The 22,119-nt window shown below is 55.4% G+C and overlaps 1 protein-coding gene across 1 annotated transcript in view; it reads right to left on the bottom strand.

Annotated features, from left to right (window-relative positions):
* EPHA8 (EPH receptor A8) overlaps window positions 1-22,113 on the bottom strand; it is a 36,686-nt gene extending 14,573 nt beyond the window's left edge. Inside the window, exons 1-4 of the mRNA XM_023219858.2 lie at window positions 22,099-22,113; window positions 16,504-16,568; window positions 9,409-10,072; window positions 317-472 (exon numbers count right to left, since the gene is read on the bottom strand). Coding sequence (XP_023075626.1) covers window positions 317-472; window positions 9,409-10,006 — 754 coding nt within the window. The 5' untranslated portion in view covers window positions 10,007-10,072; window positions 16,504-16,568; window positions 22,099-22,113. The remainder of the gene's footprint in view (window positions 1-316; window positions 473-9,408; window positions 10,073-16,503; window positions 16,569-22,098) is intronic.
* Window positions 22,114-22,119: the final 6 nt, after the last annotated feature.

The raw sequence follows: 22,119 nt of genomic DNA on the forward strand, positions 1-22,119 counted from the left end.
TGGCCCCCAGGACATCAGCATCGCCGCTAGATCAGAAGATGACAAAAACTGCTCAGTGTGGTGAAGGAAGTGAGGCCAGCTCCATTCTGCCCTCCAGTGTAGGTGACACATGGCAGAGGCAGGGAGCCCAGAGAGGTCTAGGCCACCGTGGAGGGGTCAGAGTCACCCCCTGACCCCAGTCTGACCTCTAGCCCAAGAGAGCCACCTGCCCCTGCCCACCAGCAGAGAACTGGCTCTCTGAGGCCTGGAGGACCAAACACAGGGGCCCGGCCCAGTCTTGGGCTCAAGGGTGCTGGCATCTGGGAGTGGTACTCACGGGTGCAGGCTGAGGACGGCGGGTCCAGGGCTGCGCGGTAGTAGCTGAGGTCACAGTGGCAGGCTTGGGCGGCTGGAGCTGCGGAGTGGCTATGGGGAGGGCAGCGGGCACACAGCTGGTCCCCAGGGGCTGACTTGTAAAAGCCCAGCTCACAGGCTGTGGAGGAGAAGGTAGCTGCACGTGAGCCAGCAGGGCCACCCTGGCAGGCCTTGGGACAGCTCACACTGGGGCCCACATCTTCCTGGCGGTCCCCCAGAGGGACGGAGGTGCAGACCTTCAGCACTGCCCAGTGCTGCCCTCATTTGCAGGTGGCAGAACTGAAGTGCACAGAGGGCCTGTGTCTTCCACAGCCAGTCAGGGCGGAGCTGAAGTTAAGACCCTGACATGGGAGTCCTAGCCTCAAAGTCAGCCCCACCCCGAGCGTCTCCAAATTCTCCCGCCCTCCTCTGATCCCTCCCCCAGGCCCTATCTCCAGCTTTAGGGGTGGAGATGCTGTCCTGTCCTTTATGGGACACTGGTCCTTACGTGGGACACCTGCCTAGGGGCCAGGGCCATGGGGCTGAGGATCAAATGCCCTGGGAGTGACTTGGGTGGGATGAGGAAGCCGGCCAGGGACGGGGTTGCTGGGAATGCGACTAGAAAAGCAAGGACACGTGGTAAGACCCATTGCTCCCAAACACGGGCAGACATGGAGCCACCTCTGTAAAAATACAGATTCCTGGCCCCACCACAGACAGCTGAGTTCGAAGAGCCAGGGCCAGTACCTGGGGATCTGTTTTACAAGCTCCCCGTGGGAGGGTGACTACCCAAGAAGTGCAGGCTCCTCCCCTCCCGGGCCCACACTGTCACTGTCACTGTCACTCTCACTGTGGCTGGGACTGACCCTCTCTCCAGGCTCTGCCACACCCTACCTCATCTCTCACCCACAGCAGCCTTCAGACTCAGCCTCCAGCCCTGCCTCCACCCCACAGCTGCCTGCATGATCATGCTTTCAGTCAACCACTGTTCATGAGCGCGACTCCGGACCAGGCCTGTTTGGGCCTCCGAGGGCTGTGAACCAGAGCCACTGGCTCTCAGCTGTGATCACTGCTAGGAGGGGAGGGAGAGAAGAGGGGGCTAAGGTGAAGGAAGGGTAAACGGTGGGAGGAGCTACTTCCCAGAGGAGGAGATGATATTTGAGTTGTGGCCTAAAGAATAAGAACAAGTCCACTGTGCAGGGAGGGGGATACCCTCGGTTGAGAGAGTCTCCAAAATGCACATCTCAGTCAGTCACTGCCTATTTCATGCCTCACAGGCTCCCCAGGGCTTACACAATGAAACCTGGTGTTCAAATCCCTCCCTGCCCAGCCAAAACCCACTTGCAGCCTCCTTTAGTGCTGCCCCTCACCCCCATCCTTAGGCCAAACTAAAGCACTGGCCGATCCCCACACCCAGCCGGCTGATTCCTGCCTCAGGGCCTTTGCACATGCTGTGCCCTCTTCCTGGGATGCTTTTTCTCCTTTGTCCACCTACTGAGCTCCTCTTTTAAGATTTAGACTGCCCCTTCTGGAACTCTAGACACACACACACACACACACACACACACACAGAAAGGACCATTCCCCCCCTGCTCCTGCAGCCCCTCCTTGGCCTCACCACCTGCAACACTATGGCTGTACTCGCTTGTCTGTGTCTGACTCTCTTTCTAGACTGAGAGGCCCTCGTGGGCAGATCCTTGCAAACAGAGTAGGACTCCCTTATTCATCTCAATGTCCCAGAACCTGGTCCAGTGCTAGCCCTGGGCAGATGCTGTTAAACTCCAGGCAGGAGTTTTCAAATTGAGTGGATCCCACCACTATCTGCTCTGGGCAGAAACCCTAGAGGTTCAGGGAGACCAAATGCCACCCAGCCAGGCAGCTCCCGGGTGCATCCATGGAGCTGAAGTCCTTTGCAACAGGGACCACCAGGAAGTTGACTGCGGTTCTCTCTCCACTAGATCCTGTTCTGGAAAACTTAGTGCCTGAGAGAAGCTTCGTTTACAAAGACATCACGCCACTGCAGAGCATTTCTTCTCTGGATGTTGATCGTATCTCTTTATTATAAAAGCTAAAACCAGGTTCGTTTGTACAATTCTACAAACTTGAGAGAAAACCTGGAGTCAGGAGAAATGGTAACGCCCTGAAGTTGCTTCACACTCTAGAAGGCTGCAGAGCCAGAAAGGGCTTGTAAGTTGCAGGGTGCGGGAAAATACCTCCCGGTGTTGCGACACCTTTCCCTCCCCTTCAGAGGACCCCAAGAGGGCTCCGGCCTGCCTGGGGGCTGAGCTCAAGGCCAGGAGCTCGGAGTCCCCGGGAGTCTTGATTGACACACTGTGATCTCACCTCCTCTTCCCAGAAGCCCCCCGGGAGGCTCAGTCCTGGGGCACAGCCTGGGGCGCAGGCTCCTTCTGAGCCCCGGGGGCTGCTGGGGGTGGTATCATCAGAAGAGGGCTTTGCATTTTGTCAGCAAATATTTGTTGAACCTGTTGTTGAGCTGAATAACAGTAATCCTCACTGCGATGATCCAGTCCACAATGATTAACACCTCAGAGACCGTTTGCTTATTCCCTCCCTCATTTATTCCCTTCTCCAAATTTACTGAGCTTCTACTATGGACCCAAGAGAAGTAAGAGCTGGGCCTGCTCTTAGGGAGCTTCCAGGGCATTGGAAGACGGACAAACAAACCCTCATGGCGCGATGCGAGGCCTGAGGGAAGCCAGAAACACAGCTGGTCCTGCAAGTCTCTGACCCTTTCCCGCACCCTCCTGGTCCTTGTCAGGCCTGAGCAGAAACTCGGGAGCAGGGCCTGGGTTCCTGGGCCTGACCCCCTTTATCTGAGCTCGGTGACATTGGGCAAGTTGCTGAAGTCAGTTTCCTCATCTGTAAGGTGGAGATCACAATTCTACCCGCCTTAGAGGGAGATGGCAAGGATGACATGAGTGAAAACACATAAATTCATGCCAGGGCAGTGCCTGGCACTTGTTGTTATAACAATTTGATGTAGCTGGAATTCTTACAATTGTTCGACAGAAGAGGAAACAGAGGCTCAGGGAGCCTGAGTGCCTTGCCCCAGGTTCCCAGCAGAGCCAGGACGTGCAGCCAGGCCGGGGAGCCTCTGGAGCTATGGCCTTTCCCGTCTTCGCAGCACCATCCCAGAGCTGAGAGATAGCTGTGCCGCTGCGGCTCACCAGTCGGCAGTTCTCACACGCTCGGCTAATACCCATATGGCTATAATGTGTCAAGGCCAGATTAATCCACGCAATGAAAATAAAATAATCTTTAATAAGAATACTAATCACCAGGCCTCAGGGAGCCCAGAGACCTGGAGGCTGGGCCGGGAATTAATGGCTGAGACAGATGGAGCAGCTCTGGGCGGGGGCCCGGCCCTGTCTGTCGACCTGGGGTGCTTCCGGAGCCTGCGTGTGCCCGGGTGTCAGGCCGCAAGCCAGGAGGGGCTCCTGCCCCTGCCGAGGGCACCTTGCCCAGGCCGCCTGTCAGGCCGGCAGCCGCCTGTGGCCCCGGCCACCTCTCTGCTCTCCCCCGCAAAGAGCTGGAGATTTGACAAATAAGGTGTCCGCCGGTGGACAACCAAAGGAAATTAATTCTAAATCAGATTTTAAACGCAGTCAGGAAGGCAAAAGAGCTCGCCGTTCCTGCTCCCCCTCCGAAATGAGACTCTCTGATATTTATAGAAAGATGATTAGGGCCGCGAAGGGTGATTTATATTCTGCGTCCAGGTGACAGGAAGGACGGCAACCAGGACTTCAGACTCTGGGCTGCTGCTCTGTTGGGTGATGCGCTGAGAGGCCCTTCCTCTTTCTGGGGTGAACCGGGGTGCAGGAGGGTGCTGGGAAGTACAGCCTGGTGTGGGGAGGTCACTGGATCCAGAGCTGTGGAGTTTGGGGAGCTTCCTCTGGTCAAGGAGTCGGGAGATGTGAGATTCTATCAACCACCTCTCGCTGTGTGCCCTTGGGCTAGTCACTTCACTTCTCTGGGCCTCCGAGTCCCCAGTGGTACACTGGACGAGCCCCACATCGCTCTGACATTTTTCCATGGGCCTCTGAGGACTGAGTGCAATCTAAGCTAGACCTCTACAGAGCCATGTGACCTGGTGGATCCCTTATGCCAGGCTATACTGTCTTCTTCTGCAAAATCAAGTACTGTCTGGCCACCTTCTGAGGGTACCTCTGAGGGCAAAACCCGAGGCAGGGATGGCAGCTGTAGAAGGGGGCCTGGCCGCTACTGTGGGTCTCAGGCTCTCAACACCTGCTCCTGTCACTAGAAGGACAAGGACTCAGGGCTGGGTGAGCTGAGACCCTTGACTCCACGCCCTTCCTCTCCTTAACTGCTTGCTGAGAGAGTTGCCCAAAAGGGATCAGGATGTCCTCAAACCAGGCAGGGGCCCCATGGACCTCAGCAGATCTCCTCAAGACTCCCTCAGGCTGGGCAGGGGCAGCCCCAGCTTGCAGAAAACATCTCAAGTATCCCAGGAAAAGTACCCCACTCTGTTCCCAGCCCCTCCTTTGCCCCAGGCCATCCACTAAGGAGCCAGGCAGCTCCAAAGAGGTCTAGGGCTTCTCCAGGGGTGGAAAGGGGGACCAGGCGGGGCTCTTGGACCTGGCTACCACTTGTGAAGGGCCTTGGTTTGGGACCCGTGCTGCCCTTCCCAAATGAAGTTATACAGCTACAGAAGCCACCAACGGGGCTGAGAAATGTCTTTCCTTGTGCGACTTAAAACAGGCTTTCCGTTCCCAAATCTCACCGCCTGCAGTGCACTATGAATTAATATTTTTTATAAAACCTGTAATTATCTTGAAACTGGCATAATTATGTTGTATTATGATTTAAATGTAAAATTCAAAATATGCTGCAATTTCCTAACTCCGCTTTGGCATTTCTTTTTATTCGTTATTAATGTGGCAGCAGCGCCAGGAAACAGGAGTGGCCTCGGCCTCTCCCAGCCCCCGTGAGGTCCTGCCACTCAGGCCCTGGGGTTTCCACTCAGAGCCCCACCCCTGGTTTGCTGTGAAAATTGGGCAACATACATTCCCTCTCTGGGCTCCGCTACCTTCTTCTGCCACACAAGAAGACTGCAGCGTCACCGGAGGCCTCCAGGTGAGGTCCTGAACCCGAAGACAGGAGGGCCGGTCTCCTTCCTACAGACAAATGTGGCTCAGTGCACCCGGGACAAATGATTGACGTATTTGTACTCACTGGCTAAATCCAGAGTTGGGGATGGTGGCCGACCCTGAGTGCGTATGCACCGGCCAACCAGCCAGATTGTTATGACTTATGCTGTACCAGTTACTAACCATCCATCTGAACGCTACCCCACAGAGGAGGGAAGTGGGGCTTCGCAGAGGGCTTTGTGCACAGAGGAAGCAATTGAAGGTGCTGGAATCAGGCAACCTGGGATCAGACCACTACTCTGCTACTTAAGTTGAGGGGCCTCAGTTTTTCTTATCTGTAAAATGGGACTATAATACTTAGCTTAGAGGACTGTTGTAAGGATAGGAAACTGCTAAGTCCCCAGAGGCAGGGACTCCCTGTACCTGTATCCCCAATGCTGGGACACAGTAGATGCTCAGCAGAATGGATAACTGTTATAACACCAAAGACGAAAAATCATCACTAAGGTCCTTCATTATCCCCATCAGAATGAGGGGATGTTTGGAGCAGCTCTGGTAGGCAAAGCAGCCTGGGGCAAGCCAGGGAGACGCTAAAAGCCTGTATCTGGCTCAGAGCAATACAGACCTGTCTTCAGGCTCCAGCTCTCACCAGCTGTGAGGCCTAAGCAGGTAACACTACCTCTTACACCTCAGCTTCCCCATCTGTAAAATGGAATTGTGATACCTGCCTTGCTGCAATGAGCAAATGAGCTGGTATGTGATGCACCCCACTATAAGCTGTGAAGGCAATAGGGATGTTGGTTGTTTTTCTTCCCCAGTGCAAAGCTGAGCCATACAGGGCTGTCTGTGATAGTAACCATGAGAGGCTTGTGGCCTGGGGAGCCTGGCAAACCAGGCTGCAGAGGGCAGAACAAATCCAGAAATGGGCAAACGCCACAGAAAGTGCTTTGGGGTTTAGAGCTCAGGACAGGAGAAGACTCAGAAATTGGGGATGTGAAACAAGATTCCTTAAGAAAACCAGAGAGTGGGTTGGAGGCGGTGGCTCACGCCTGTAATCCCAGCGCTTTGGGAGGCCGAGGCATGCAGATCACTTGAGGTCAGGAGTTTGAGACCAGCCCGGCCAACATGGTGAAACCCCGTCTCTACTAAAAATACAAAAATAAGTTGGGCATGGTGATGGGTGCCTGTAATCCTAGCTACTCGGGAGGCTGAGGCAGGAGAATCGTTTGAACCCAGGAGGCAGAGGTTGCAGAGAGTTGAGATCACACCATTGCACTTCCAGCCTGGGCAACAAAAGTGAAAACTCCATCTCCAAAAAAAAAAGGAAGGGAGGGAGGGAGGAAGGAAGGAAGGAGAAAGAAAGAAAAGAAAGAAAAAAGAAATAAAAGAAGAAAAGAAAGAAAGAGAGAACCATTGAGCCTCTGGGAAGGGCTGGAAAGGGCCTAGTGGCTTCAGAGAAGATCCTGGCCCCAGAGATCTCTGGGCAAGATGGCTCTTAAGTGGAGCCAGCGGGATTCCATCCCCACCTGTTATTACCTGAGGCTGTCAGCCTATGTCATACCCAGTCCTGTTAGTGCTCAGGGGCCTTTCCCGCCTGCCTGCTGGGGGCAGAGGGATGGGTGATGAGGACTAAAGATCCCTCTCACTGTGGTCCCAGGGCCTGTGTAGTAGCAGCAAAAGGCTAGGAGTATATTCCCAGCGGCTGACAAGGGCCCTGTTCCAGTTGTCACTAAGGGTATCTGGGACAGGCTCTTGTCTCTCTGATCCCTGCATAGGAACATCCCCTCCCTTTCACCTCCTCTGTCCAGGGGACCCAATGATCTCAAAATCCAGGCTTCACTGTGCCCCGGGAGCTGAGCCACCATGTGCCACTGGTGAGACCAAAGAAAACGACAGAGAGAAGCTGGGCCAAGACCAGGAGCAGCTGGGCACCTGCTGTTTGTCCACACAAGCTTGCTTAGTGTTCCCTGCTCTTGGGGTGCCTGGCTGAACAGACTCCCCCACACGCACACACACATGCACACACCATGCATACATACACTCACACACACATGCACACACACTCACACGCACACATGCACACATACACACGCACACATACACCCACGCGCACATGTGTGCACACATGCACACATACACTCATGCACACATGCACACATACACTCAAGCGCACATGTACACACATGCATACATACACCCAGGCACATATGCACACACATACACATACACTGACGCACACATGTACACACATGCACTCACATGCATACACTCACACACGCACACACATGCACACACGCACACGTGTGCACACATGCCCAAAGGCACACATTACACTCACGCACATATGCACACACACATACAATCACACACACCTGCATGCACACATGCACACATACACTCGCACACATACACACACGTGTGCAGACTCATGCACACATGCACGTAAACATGCACACATACACTCATGCACACATGCACACACATGCACACAGTCGCGCACATATACTGCACACATACACGCACACGCATGCTCACATAGTCGCACACACGTACACACATGCACACATACACATGCGCACACATTGCACACATACGCGTGCACGCGCACACCTACACTCGCACGTGCACGCGCACACGCGCACACATACTCATGCGCATGCGCACACGCGCACACATACCAATCGCGTGCACATGCGCACGTGCACACATGGACACACACATGCACAGATACACTTGCACACGTGCACACATACACTCACACACATGCACACAAATGCACACGTACACTCATGCCCACAGGCACACATACACTCATGCACACATGCACACGTGTGCACACACGTGCACACACATGCATACACACATGCACACACATGCACACATGCATACATACACTCGTGCACACATGTACACACATGCATACATACACTCACGCACACATGCACACACATGCATACACACATGCACACATGCGTACACTCACGCACACATGCACACACGTACCCACATATGCGTATGTGCACTTGCACACACATGCACACACATGCATACATACACTTACACCACCTGGGCCTAGGCTCCCCCGTCTGCATGCCCTGCTCCTGGTCCGACACAGGAACCCAACAGCACACCTATGGGTACAGGTGCCACCCTAAGTCACGGCCCAGGGGCTCTCTGCTCGCTGTCTTCCTCCACAAGGCCCTTGCCTGTCTTCTAGCACAGGTTCCTGATAAGCTCCCCCTGAACAGAAGCAGCCTTTTTAGGGCCCCAGGGACGGGCCCAACCCAGACACCCAACCAGGGTGCCCCTGGCTTTATACCCCTCACTGTGCTCATTCACCCAGGGCCCAGGTCCCACTTCCCTCTACAGGTTAGAAGTTCAGTGGTTTCGAGCACCAACTCTGGAGCCAGACTTCTGAGTTGAAATCCCGGCTCTGCCATCCCCAGCTGCATGACCTTGGGCAAGTTGCTTTGCCTCTCTGTGTCTCAGTCTCCTCATCTATAAAACCAGGATAATAGCAGTTCCTATGTCATAACGCAGTGGCCAGGATTCAATGAGTTAATATTCGCAAAGTGCTTAGAACTATGTCTGACCTGAGTTAGCCCACGGTATCGTTCCCTAATCCAGGTAGGAATCCCATAGCATACCCAATTGCACAGGTGCCTTTAGCTGGTACCCCCGACAGAAGGCACCGCCTGGCTGGAGTCTGTTTCCCTCCCTCTCCCCTCCTCCTTCTTGCTTCCACGTCCTTCCCCAACACACGGACACAGGTGGCCTGGCGTATTTGCTGACGTAGGAACACTGGAGGTTTATCCATCTTCCCAGGGGCTGTGTGGGCCACCCAGGTGCCTGTGGGCTCTGACGTCCCCCCGCTCACACCCTGGCAGCCCTGCCCAGACCAAGCGCCGCTGCCGGCCGACCCATGCCCAGGCCATGGCGCGCTCACCCACACAGGCATCCCGCCGCTCCTCGTAGCCGGCACTGCACACACATTTGCCGATGGGCACCAGCCACTCGCCCTCCGCACTGCAGTACATCTTGGGCGTGTCCCGCTCCTCCGAGTGCCGCACACACTGGCCCCGCACCTCCACCAGTGAGGAAGAGTCAGCCCCCGTCACTGCCTCCGAGAAGGCAGCCAGATTGCGCACCATGGCGGGGCACTTCTTATAGTAGATGCGGAGAGAGAGGATGGCCAGGCAGGCACCGATATCCTGGAAGGCCAGGTAGAAGCCGCGCTTGCTGAGGGGACCCACACCGCGCACCTCCGTGTTGAGCTTGAGACGCCGCACACCAAGGTCGGCACCTGTGAAGCTCTCGTCGGCCGCAATGGTGTCGATTTTGAGGAACTGGCTTTCTTGTGTGCTGGCCCCCAGGTCGCGGTCCGACTCCAGGTAGTAGAGGTTGAAGGTCTCCTTGCAGGTGCCCAGCACGCCGGGCATGCTGTTGCAGTCGCGCAGGGTAAACTTGATCTCGGCATAGACGCGCCGGGCGCCATCGCGGGGGACCCAGCTCGTGCGCAGCCAGTTGTTCTGGTTGGGGCTCATGACATTGCACACCTGGTACGTGTGGATGGGCTGGAAGGACTCGTCCACCTCGTTGATGGAGTCCCACTGTGGGCAGAGAGAACACAGCCACTGAAGCACAGCCAGCACCTCACCTTCTTTTGCCAGTGACCCTGTGTTTTGTGCTGGGGACGCTGGGGAAAAAAAGACAAAGGAGCTGGCCCGCTGGTGGACTGTCATAGCTACCAGATGCCAGGCCCCCTGAAGACTTGATCTCACAGAGGGCCACAATCTTCAGGAGAAGTGTTATTTACTAACTCTTGAGATGAGGAAGTAGAGGCTCTGACCTGTGAGCCACATGTGTGAGGTCACGTCGTTATCGAGCAATGGCTGGACGGGAATCCGGCCTGTCTGATGCCAAAGCTCTGCCCTCATTTCTCTATGGCTCCTTCTATCTTTCTTAGAGTGGGAGGACTTGCCTGGGGAAGTCAGTAAGTCCAGTCTCCATATCAGTTGCCAGAGGGATCTTTCTAATATATGAACCAGATTATGCCTTGCCCCCACCTCAAATCCTTCAGCAGCCTCTCCTGCACTGCTGCTTGTTGACTGACTGCCTGATCCACAGACTCCCTCCACCCTGCTCTTCTTGCTGTTTCCCTGGGCTGGCCTGGATCCCACTCAAGGGAATCCCAGGATGTGAGAAAGTTGAGTGTAATTGCTTCTGTGCTGCCTGCTGGCTGGGCATCAGTGATTCTGAAATAAACCAGACACTCTCAACAGAGTGAAAAGGTAACCCATGAAATGGGGGAAGCGATATGCCAATCATAAAGCTGATAAGGGATTAATATCCAGAATACATAAAGAATTCCCACAACTCAACAACAACAGAAAAGAAACAGTCCAATTAGAAAATGGGCAAAGGACGTGAACAGACATTTCTCTAAAGAAAATATTCAGGTGCCCAAATGAAAAGATGCTCAACATTGCTAATCATTAGGGAAAGACAAACCAAAACCACAATGAGATACCACTTCATACACATTAGGATGACTGTTATAAAAAATAATAATAATAATAAGGCCGGGTACGGTGGCTCACACCTGTAATCCCAGCACCTTGGGAGGCCGAAACAGGTGGATCACCTGAAGTCAGGAGTTCAAGACCAGCCTGGCCAACATGGAGAAACCCCGTCTCTACTAAAAATACAAAAATTAGCCAGATGCAGTGGCGCGTGCCTATAATTCCAGCTACTCGGGAGGCTGCGGCAGGAGAATCACTTTAACCTGGGAGACGGGTTGCAGTGAGCCAAGATCGCACCACTGTACTCCAGCCTGGGTGACAGAGCGAGACTCCCTCTCAAAAAAGAAAAAATGATAATAATAAGTGTTGGCAAGGATGTGCAGAAATTAGAACCCTGTGCATTACGGGTGGGACTGCAAAATAGTGCAGCTGCTGTGGAAAACAGTATGGCAGCTTCTCAAAGTGTTTAAAATAGAATTACCATATGATCTGGCAATCCCATTTCGGGTATATATCCCAAAGAATTGAAAGCAAGGTCTCAAAAAGATATGTGTACACCCCTATTCATAGCAGCATTATTCACAATAGCCAAAATGTGGAAGGAACCCAAGTGTACGTCAATGAACCAGTAGATAAGCAAAATGTGGTATATACCTATAACGGAGTATTAGCCTTGAAAGGGAAGGAAATTCTGATACACCTTAAAGATATGCCAAATGAAATAAGCTAGAAACAAAGAACAAATATTGTTAGGATTCGATGTATATGCAGTACCTAGAGTAGTCAGATTTACAAAAGACAGAAAGTAGAACGCTGGCTGCCAGGGGCTGGCAGGGAGGAGTCAGCAACTGCTTAAGTGTGCGGAGTTTCTGTTTTGCAGGATGAACAGAGTCCTGGCAGTGGTGATGGTTACGGCCACACAGCCATGTGAATGTACTACATGTCACCGAGCTGTGCACTTAAAAAGGGTTAAGACGGTAAACTTTACATTATGTGTATTTCACCAGAATAAACAAGAAAGAAAGAAAGATACCACAAACGCTCCCTGTCCCAAGTGCCCCAGGTCCACCAGACCAGGCAGTGCAGGGTGATGAGCCGAGGGAATCCAGGTAGGCAAGACTCCCAGGCCCCTCCCCAGCCCTCCTGGGTGTGGGCATCTGTAGTTTACCTGTCAACCTGGCACTGCAATGAAGCAGTACCCTCTTGCAAGGGTGGAGGTCTGCAGAAGACAAGGGAGGGGACAGCCCTAGCTTCCTCGGTTGCTGAGCACCGGCTGGCCAGGAGCAGTTCTTGTTGAGCTGACTTCAGGGCCTCATGAGGGCTCCGAGGAGGAGCTGGAGGACGAGGGCAGAGGAAGGGTTGGTCTCTGGGCCCCTGTCCTGGTTCCTCCACACATGCAACACCTTGACCTTCTTCAATTGTTCTTGAACAAGAGAGCCTATTGCTTAAAGGGGGAGGGGGGATTCGTGACCAGATGCTCTGAGAACCTGTGGAGTTCTGGGCTTATTCCACAAGTGCTAGAGAGAAGGTCATGGGCATCTCAAGTCTTTTCCTGCCCATCCCAAGCCCCTCCATCTAGTCTCGTCTTGATCCTCAGTGCCCACATCTGTAAAATGGGACTCAAGCAGGCCCCACTTCAGCTAGGTTTGAGAGGATGCAGTGGGAAACTTTCTGCAAAGTGCTTAGCTCATGCCTGGCACAGGAAGGCACTTAACGAATGGCCTGAATATGATACTGAACTGGCAGCATCTTCACAGCCCACTGCGCCTGCCTCCAGGGACCATGTGGGAAGATTTCCTGTTTCCAAAGGGGTCCCAGGAAGTGCGAGCCTCACCTGAAAGAGTTTACGCTTCCGAGTCTCCCCAACCCAAGAAGGACCCCTGCTCCACACCCCGCTCTGCTGTCAGAGGCTCCAGGCAGCGCAGCATCACATCTGGGGTTAAAGTCATTGTCACAATTAATGGAGCACCAAAGAGCCAGCCAGCTGCTCCCTGTTTGTTTCCTGCCAGGGACCCGGATAAATTAATCAGCTCAATCTGAGTCTACTACAGCTGCCCCACCAGGGCCAATGGTCTGGCCTACCCCTGCCAACCCCAGGAGCTGCTGCAGATGCCCAGAGTGGCACAGACTCCTGGAGGTCTGGTGCAAGGGCAGAATCAGCCCTCTTCTCTGCCTGGGGCACCCCCACCCTATGCTGGGTGCCACTCCCATCTCCGCTGCTTCTCAAGCCCAAAAACTGACTCTGGCACACTGCTCCCCCAACTCTGTCCTCCTCCCAGATCAGAATGCAGTGAACCAGCTGTGCAGCGCTTGCTGAGGCACGTCCCTTCTCTGAGGCTTGGGCTTCTCTTCTGTAAAATGGGGTAGCGAATGCCTGCTCCTTCCGTCTACTCCAGGGAGTGCAATGGAAATTAACCTGCCCCCTTACCTAAAGCAGCATTCGTTAGTCCATGTTAATTAGCCAGAGCAGGCGGAGCACGTCCCAGCCCCAGCGTGCGGAAGTTCCCGGGAGCAGAGGGAAGGATGCAGCCTGATGAAGAGCAGAGGGTCTGGGCCAGACCTCCCCGTCTTCGCAGAATTGCTTCGCCTCTGAGAGCTTTCAGTTTCTCGTTGGTAAAACGGCCTTTTCATGTATCATCCCATTGGTGGCACTGCACGGAGCAGTTCTAAGATTGTCCCCATGTTATAAATGAGGAGGTGGAGACGAAGTAAGTGATCTGCCTGAATCACACTGACTACAGGAGGCAGAGCCCCCGTTCATCAGGACCCAGCGCCCTGGCCCTTCAGGTTCTGCACCTGTCTGACAATCGGGTAACATTTCTGAGGCTGGAGACTGCCCTGGGTGACCCTTGTCCTTGACTCTGAATGGACTCCAGAGTCAAAGAGGGATGGATGAACCTCAAGGACCATCTCCAGAGGTCCCCCCTCCCAGCTGGGCAGGGGAATCACCTGGAAAACTGATTTATTTTTATTTTTATTTTTTGAGACAAGATCTCTCTCTGTCACCCAGGCTGGAGTACAGTGACTCACTGGAGCCTCGACCTCCCAGGCTCAAGCGATCCTCCTACCTCAGCCTCCTGAGTAGCTGGGACCACAAGCGCACACCACCACACCCAACTAATTTTAATATCTTTGTACAGAAAGCGTCTCACTATGTTGCCCAGGCTGGTCTCGAACTCCTGGTCGCAAGCAAGCCTCCTAAAATGCTACACTTACAGGTGTGGGCCACCATGCTTGGCTCCCTGGAAAGCTTATTAAACAGAAGATTCCCAGGCCCTTCCACAGACCTCCTGGATGTGGAACTGTGCAGGCTTCACCTGCTAGCCTGGCACAGGTTCAAAGTCTAGAGTTTGGGAATCAGGCATGTCATTCCAGCTTTCCCTCCTCTCCGAGAAACCCCAGTCTCCAGGCCCCCTGACGGTGGCAGGTGGTCCCTGGCTCAGCAGAGAGTGCAGGCTTGCCTCCCCATCTCATGAAATGGTCACAGAGTGGGCCTTACTGCCTACAGTTCAAAGGTGGCATAAGGGACTCACCACAGGCTCTGGACCCAGCGAGACCCAAGTTTAAGTCCCAGCTTGCCGTCAGCTGGAACCTGCCTGATGATGGGCAAATTACTCCTCACTGCCCTGAGCCTCAGCTTCCTCACCTGTGAAGTGTGGTGGCTGCACCCACCTCAAGGACTGGTTGTGGGGAGTGATGAGATCATGCCTGTGACCTGCTCAGAGCTCAGTGACGTTGCCTGATTTGTTCTAACTCGTGAATGCAATGCCAGAATGCTGAGCTATGCTTTAGAGCGCGCTGCACGAAAACCCACCTGAGACTGCCAGTGTGAGCGTCCAAAACATGAGGCCAGCCATGCTCCCCACCTGCTGAAAACCCTGACAATTCCTCGCTACCCTAAACACCAAGTCCAATGCTCTGGGCGGGATAAAGACACCCCGGAGCCAGCCAGGGCCCAGGCGTGCCCTCCTAGCTGCTGGGACTCAGGGGAATGCCAAGTCAGCCAACCGCCATGCAGTGAGGGAGGAACCAGGACCCATCTCCTCACGGGTGGAACCCTGACACGGCGGCCAGCTCACTGCACCAAAGCCTTCCACACCACACTCATGCCGGGAAGACAGCCACACCAAGGAGCATTTTACAGAGCGGGGGACTGACACGCTGCGAGGTAAAGGGACACCCCAAGCACCCGGCCTCCGTCCTCGGGCAGTGGTGCTGGCTCGGATGATGAGGGCTTTCTCCAGGCTTGGGGACCTGGAGAGCCAGGGCCATGTGGCCCGCCCCCGGCTCCCGGGAGCCCAGGGCATGAGGGGTGATGACAGGCTCAGCTCACAGCTGCCTGGTGACCAGACCCCCAGAGAGACAGGAGTGGGCCATGTCTAGACTTCCAACCACAGGCCTCCCACAAAAGGCCCAGATGAAAACTCTACCCGAAGTCAAGAAAGGCCCTTCAGAAGTGTTAACTGTTGGTGACATTATCATCATCATCATTAATATTATTATTCCTCTGTCCTCACAGCCATAGAAGCTGAACGTGGACATGACAGAACTCAGGTATGCACCATGTGCTCGTGTCCGTGGCAGGGATGTGTGCGTGTGTGTGTACGCGCATGCGTGTGTGTGCATGTGTGTGTTTCTGAGCACCCTGGTGAGAGGAAGTTCATGTGACGGTAACTGTGTGAGATAATACACGTGAGTAACAATGCTAAAGATCATTATAAAAGCCTACGTTCATTGAGGGCTCACCCTGTGCCAGATTCAGTGCCAAGACTGTGTCATCTGCTCTCGCCCTGCCGCAGACCTAGGAGGTCATCACAGGCTTGTCCCTTTCTATAGATGGGGAAACTGAGACTCAGAGAGGTGAAGTGGTGACCCAAGGCCACCTGCTTGTCAAGGGCAGAGCTGGGATCTCACCAGGCTCGTGGGCTCACTCCTACTCTACTGCCCTGCCCCCGCAGGATTCAGAGAAGAGAAGCAGAGGGACGGGGCAGTGCAGCCTGCTCACTGCAGCTCCTCCCCAGGAGGATGGGGGCATGGTCTGTGAGCACATTACCCACAGAGACCTGAAGGCTGAGTCTAGAGTCACCATGGAGGCCTGGGAACCTGGCCACTTGGGGAGAGACACAAGCAGAGACTCCAGAGGTTGGAGGACTGGTGAGGCCAGGGCAGCTGGGAGGGAGGGAGCAACCCAGAAGAAGGCAGGAAGGCCTGGCTGGCCTTCTTTAGTCCTGGCCTGGCACCTCATGAATCTGTAGGATGCAGCCATGGGGATCCCCGGACCTAGGGCCTCAGACTTGAGCAATCAGGGATCTGTTGCCAGGGTTGGTTCTGTAATCTCAAGGGTCTGTATGCACTAAACTGTTAAGAGATCAGCAGCACTAACTGCTGTGTGCCCTTGGGTAAGTCTGTTGACCTCTCTGGGCCTCTGCTTCCTTTGATCGATCTCATGCAGACTCTGTGAGTGGTCGCCTCTCTCTGCTCACAGGGGGATGACATCGTCCCCACTGCCCGTCACTTACACCATGAGCCGGATACGTGAGCCAGCCCCAGTCCCCGTGGATGGTCGATGTGTCCAGCAAATTCACTGTAAAACAGGAGACAAGAGGGCATCAGGCCCCTGTAACCTCTCCCCAGCTCCTCAAGCGCAGCCTGACCCAGCTACATTGGTCCACACTTAGCCCCCAGCACATAGCTCACACGGGTCCCTCTGCCTGAATGTCCTTTCTCTCTTCCCCTCTCCTTGAAGGCCCAGTTTAAGTTCTCTTCCCTGAAGCCTTCCTCTCACCCTCTTGGCCAAAAAGTAATATTCTGAACTCCCAGAGCACAAGCTGTTCCAAGTGCCAGACATCCTTGGTTGGTGGCCCAGTGGGATAGTTAAGAGGTGGGCTCGAGGCTGGCAGGCCTCAAAATCCCAGTTGTGCCACTTAGGAGCTGTGTGTCCCTGGGCAAGTCCCCTCACCTCCCTGAGCCTCAGCTTCCTCCTCTGTAAAATGGGGTGATAACGATTTCGGTCCCACAGGGCTTTTGTGACGATGACCTGACCCTTGTCTCCTGTAGGAGCCATGATGGCATTCAAGGTCCATGCTGCAAAGTCATACCTCCCATCGGAGGACTGGCCCCAGCTTAGTAATTACCCTGTTCCCCTAGCATGGTGCCTGGCGTCTAGCACGTCCTCTGTGCACATCTGGTGTGGAGGGGCTTGGGGGGTAAGAGTTGCCTCTTAGTGAGCACCTACTATGTGCCAATATCTGCAAGGGGAGCTTGAGATGCCTCATCTGCGCCCCCGCCCAACAACCTGAGAGGCAGCCATTATTATCTCCATTTTACAGATAAAAGAACCGAACCTCAGGGAGGTCCAGGAATGTGCCAAGAGCCCCACAGGTGTAGCTGGCAGGGCTGGCATTCAGAGCACCTGCTTTAGCAACTGCAGGCCATCACCATCCCTGGATGCTCAGGCCGAGAAGCAGAACCTCTGGGTAGTCTCCACGGCGGGAAAGGAGCACTGGTCCAAAGGGCAAGTTACTCTAAGTCAGGCCCTCTGCAAAGGAGAGCCTGCAAGCTCAACACGGTAGGGAAAAGAGCCCATCTTGGGGGTCAGACATTCCTGGGCCCATGTCTCGAGGCAGCTACTTATTAGCAGGTGACCCTCAATTTACGCATCTGTAAAACAGGTTCATAGTACCTAAGAGTGGGATGAGGGTCAAGAAAGTATGTAAAGCCTGGAGCCAGGGCTGGTCCTTAACAGCACTAGTTTCCCTTCTCTAAGTCCCTCACCCCCCGCCTCTCTCCACGTCCCTTGTGATCACTCCCTCATTTAAGGTGATACAGATGCATTGTGCTGTTTAGAAATCAGGGCTCAGGCTTCAGCCGTCTCTAACTGCTGAGTGTCCTTGGTTAAGTCCCTTCACCTCCCTGCTTCCTTTTGGTTAGCTGGTGATCGCTGCACGAGAGGCCCTTGGCTCCAGAGTCCCACAGCTTTCCCTTTCACTCTGCCTTCCATGAACCTCCTCTCCCAGCCAACAGCCATGGGCTTTTAATCACCCCAGTCAGCGGGCTTGGGCAGGTGACGGGGGTTAAAGATGGAGCCCTCCTGGAACTTTCCCACAGGGAGGCTGGGTGTCTTTCTGCCTGAGATTTGCATAGCTCTAAGCCTGCCCCTCAAAGACGGGGACAAGTGTCCTCAGGAAATGCTGGAGTGAAGATGCTCTTATTTGCTGATTTTCTCCTGCCTCTCACCCTCCCCACCCCACCGTCAGGGACCCTGGAGGAGGCCGGCTGGAGTGGGGCTGCCAGAACTAGGGAGGGGTTCTCCGTGCTCCTCCCTACATTCCCCCCTGGGTCCCCAGGGGCCACCTGGGATCAGGGGACAGAGCGAATGTCCACAGAGGGACGTTCCCCTCCCCAAGCCTGCCCCACACCAGGGGCAGAGGCAGAGAGAAGGCTTCCCACTTCCCTCCCTCCCTCCCTCTCAGGCAATGTGGAGAAAACTGGGTCAGGCAAGCTCTCTCCTCCTGCTGGCTGGTGGGAGGGGGAGGGGGCCGCACTGCAGTTTCCCCCAGACCAGCAAAGCCGAGTTTGGGGAGACGGTGAGGGAAGGACACGTATGGGGCCCCCCCGCCCCACCCCGCATCCCGGACACAGGTCTCGGGGTGACTGGGCCCCTTCCGTGACCTGGCCTGGATGCAGCCCAGACTTGCCCCTACCCTGGAGCCACTGAGTGGATATCTACTGCTTCGGATTCTCCCCCGGAGCGTGCGGACTTCAGGGCCTGCAGACATCGCTCTCCAGGCCCTGCCCTCCCCGGGGAAGCCCCACCTTATCTGCAGCTGATTCCTGATCAACCAGCCGGGGGCTCAGATAATCCAAAGATAAGTCAAAAGTCGATTCTATCGGACTCAGGAAGGGCTATAGGATTCCAGGGCTGTTTGTTCCAATTCATTCCAGACCCTTCTCTGTCCCTCCCCTCCCTCCTCTTCCTCTGTCTCCATCTCCACCTTCCCCATCCATGTCCCCTTGAATGGATGAAAACGCAGAGTGTCCCTTGAAGGAAGCCCCAAGTCCATAGGAGGTTTGATCAGCGCTGAAGAGAACGCCAGCATTAGGCCCACCCAGCCTGGGTCTGGGTCCCCTTGGGAATTCAGACCCTCTGGTCACCGCAGGGGGCCCCTCTCCCGCCTCTTGCGCTGCCGGACTGTGAAGCCAGTTCTCCCCTGTGGGCCCATCTCCCCGCTTACAAACCGGGGGGATTGGACTCCATTGTCTCCCAGGGCCCTTCAGTGAAGCGAAGCACTTAACCCCTCTGCCTCAGTTTCCTTATCTGAAAGATGTCCACAGGCATCCCTCCTAGGCCTATCTGCCCGGGCTGTTCTGGGGGGATCAAGCGGGTCCCTCTCCTGCTCTGGGAAACACAGATAACTCCTAAGCCGTTCCTGTTGGACTGTAGAAGGCATTATGTGATTTCTTTTTTTCTTCAGCACCGTCGCCTTCCCCCATTCCATTTCGCTGAGACTAATACTTAAATTGATTTACATTCCCTGAGGACACAGCGCATGATGGTGAGGCTGGAGAATTCGGGGTGGCCAGGGGATGTCAGCCAGGATTCTGAATGCCTTGGAGATCACCTCAAAGTGGAGGATAAACCACATCAGAGAGCAATAAGTGGCCTTGGGCCTGGCAGGGGTCAAGGGGCATCTCTGCAGGCGCAGGGCCCTTCCTGGGCCCACGGGTGCCCCAGCAAAGGCTCTGAGAGTGGCTGGCGTAGGGGTATTTGGCCAGGCTAAGGTCCTGTCACCTTTGCTAGACCCAGCTGGGAGCAGAGCCCCCGCTCCCGAGTTCCAACAGTGTCCTCAGCTGGCACTGGTTGTTCTAGACCAGCCCAGGGACGGTGCTGGAGAGGACTCCCAGATGCGTCACATGGGACTCAGGTCCTAGGTCTCCACCCCATGGCTGTCTGACTCGCGTGGGTAACCTGTGCCTGGCTGTGGGTACCCTGCTGCATTGATAGGAGAGGGCGTGGACTCTCGCCCTTGGGCTATGCCTCCCTTCACCCGGGACACAGACTTTCCCACCTGCCTCTCTCTCTAGACCCTGCGTCTTCCTCAGCTGCTGGCCCCCACCCGCTGCACAGGTCCCCTCCCCAGACCCACGGTTTGTCCTTGGCACATGAGCCTGGTCCAAGCCCCCTCTTCGAGGGGCTCTGGGGCTACCAGCCTGGGATTTCAGAGGGTGATGGCTCCTCCCCAGAGAAGAGAGTTGAGGCAGGGGGTTGGGGGTGCATCACCCGACTCCCAGCACCTTGATGAAGGGCTCCTCAGAGCCTGCTGGGCAGACAAACTGCCCCCTTCCCTCCACCCACCCTCGGAAAGCTGTCTTCTCAGGCGAAGCTCCCAGGGCCCCAAGACCTCTTTAGATTCCAACCCTGCCCCCTTTCCTACTCCCCAGCACCCCCCAACCCCAGACTTCTCCCGGTGCCTGGGAACCTGCGTCTTGTTACACCCACCTGGCTCTGCTCTGCCGGCATCTCACCTCTCGGCCACCCTGCCATGCCCCTCCTCCATGCTGGGTCCTGGGCTCACGGGAGACTATGATTTTATCTGTGTCTGTGTGTGTTTGTTGGTGCACATGCATTTCCATGGGCATGAATGCAAGCGACGGGCTCCTTACATATGTGGTGTGATATATATATGTAGACACAGAGTTGCATATTTGCATGTGCATGCATCTGTACGTGCATGTACATGTGTGTTTGTGCTCATGTGTACTGGCTGCATTTCTGTGTGTGTGGCTGTGGATGTTATGTGGGGTGGGGAGACTGACCACACACGTGAGCCTCTACAGGCCTGAGTCACAAGTGTGAATCCCAAGTAGCCTGTGTGTGTGCTTGTGCGTAGGGTGGGACCTCGGTGCGCTGTGCGTGAAGGGCAGATCTGTGGTCGGTCTGGGCGTGGAAGAGCAGCACCAGCTCTGGAGTTTGCTCACACCTGGAAGTTCATCCTGGCAGGGTGAGGACCCAGCTCTGGTCCCTGGACATCATCAGCCCAGGAGCCTGCAAAGAGACGCTCTAGAAGGCTTCCTTGGGGCAGAGCTGTGGGAACAGAGGAGGGCCAGGGCAGGGATTGGGGTGTGGGGAGTGGGACCCAGGGAAACCTCCTGAGCTGGATGGAGCCGGAGTCTCCAGGAAGCTAAGGGGTGTGTGGATGGGAGGCTTGGGTGCTCCCTCTCGGCTTTTCTTGTGCCCCCACCACCGGAAGTCATTTCCCAGACCTTTTTGGTCCCAACGACTTAGTGCACCTTCCCACCCCAATCCTTCCTCCCACACGGGGCCCCAGAGTGACCCTGCCATCCCAGCCTTCTCCGACAAGACTTTGCTCTCTGGGGCCTGCTTACCTCAGTCTCTCTGTGGCCTCCCCATCCCCCAGCCCTCTCCTCCCCAAGCCGCTCCCGCTGCCCACGAAGCTGCCTCTCCTCCAGTTGGAACTTCCCTGCCCTCGCTTCTTCTCCCTAGCCCATCACCAGACTGTGGCCCTCGGGTCCTGACCCCTCTCCCAGACTCTCATTCCCTGCCCCTCCTTCCTGCCTCCCCTCAAAGCCCGTCCTGCTCTCCGGGGTCCCGTTTCTCAGCGCCTGGTTCCTATCTCTCAATGCCGTCCCCACCCCCTTTTCCTTCCGACCTCTGAACCTCCTCTCCATTCTCCTGTCTCTCCCTCCGTAGTGCCTACCCCCACGTCCTCTGCCCCAACCCTCTTCCTTGCCCTATCTCACTGTACCCCTTCCTCCTTACCTCTTCTCTTGTCTTCTGTCCAGTCCTGTCCCCTTGTCCCTGGCCCTCAGTTTTCTGTCCCCAGCTGCACATCCCTCAGTCCTGTCTCCTGTCCTTTCCCACTGTCCCCCAGTCCCCAGTACCTGTCCCTCTTCCTCAAGCTGGCGGGTTCCCATCTCCACCGCTCTGTCCCTTCATCCCGGCTCTCTTCCACGGTGCCACCCCTGCCCCCCGGGCCGAGGGATCCCAGCCGCCTTGGAGCTCAGGGTCGATGCAAAGGAAGTTGAGCCGCAGGCAGCGCGCGCCGCGCCCCGCGCCCCTCGGCCGCCCCCGCCCCGCCGCCGCCGCCGCTCACCTTCGCCGCGCGCCGCGGACA

This window comes from Piliocolobus tephrosceles, chromosome 1 (genome assembly GCF_002776525.5).
Source record: "Piliocolobus tephrosceles isolate RC106 chromosome 1, ASM277652v3, whole genome shotgun sequence".
NCBI classification, from domain to species: Eukaryota; Metazoa; Chordata; class Mammalia; order Primates; family Cercopithecidae; genus Piliocolobus; species Piliocolobus tephrosceles.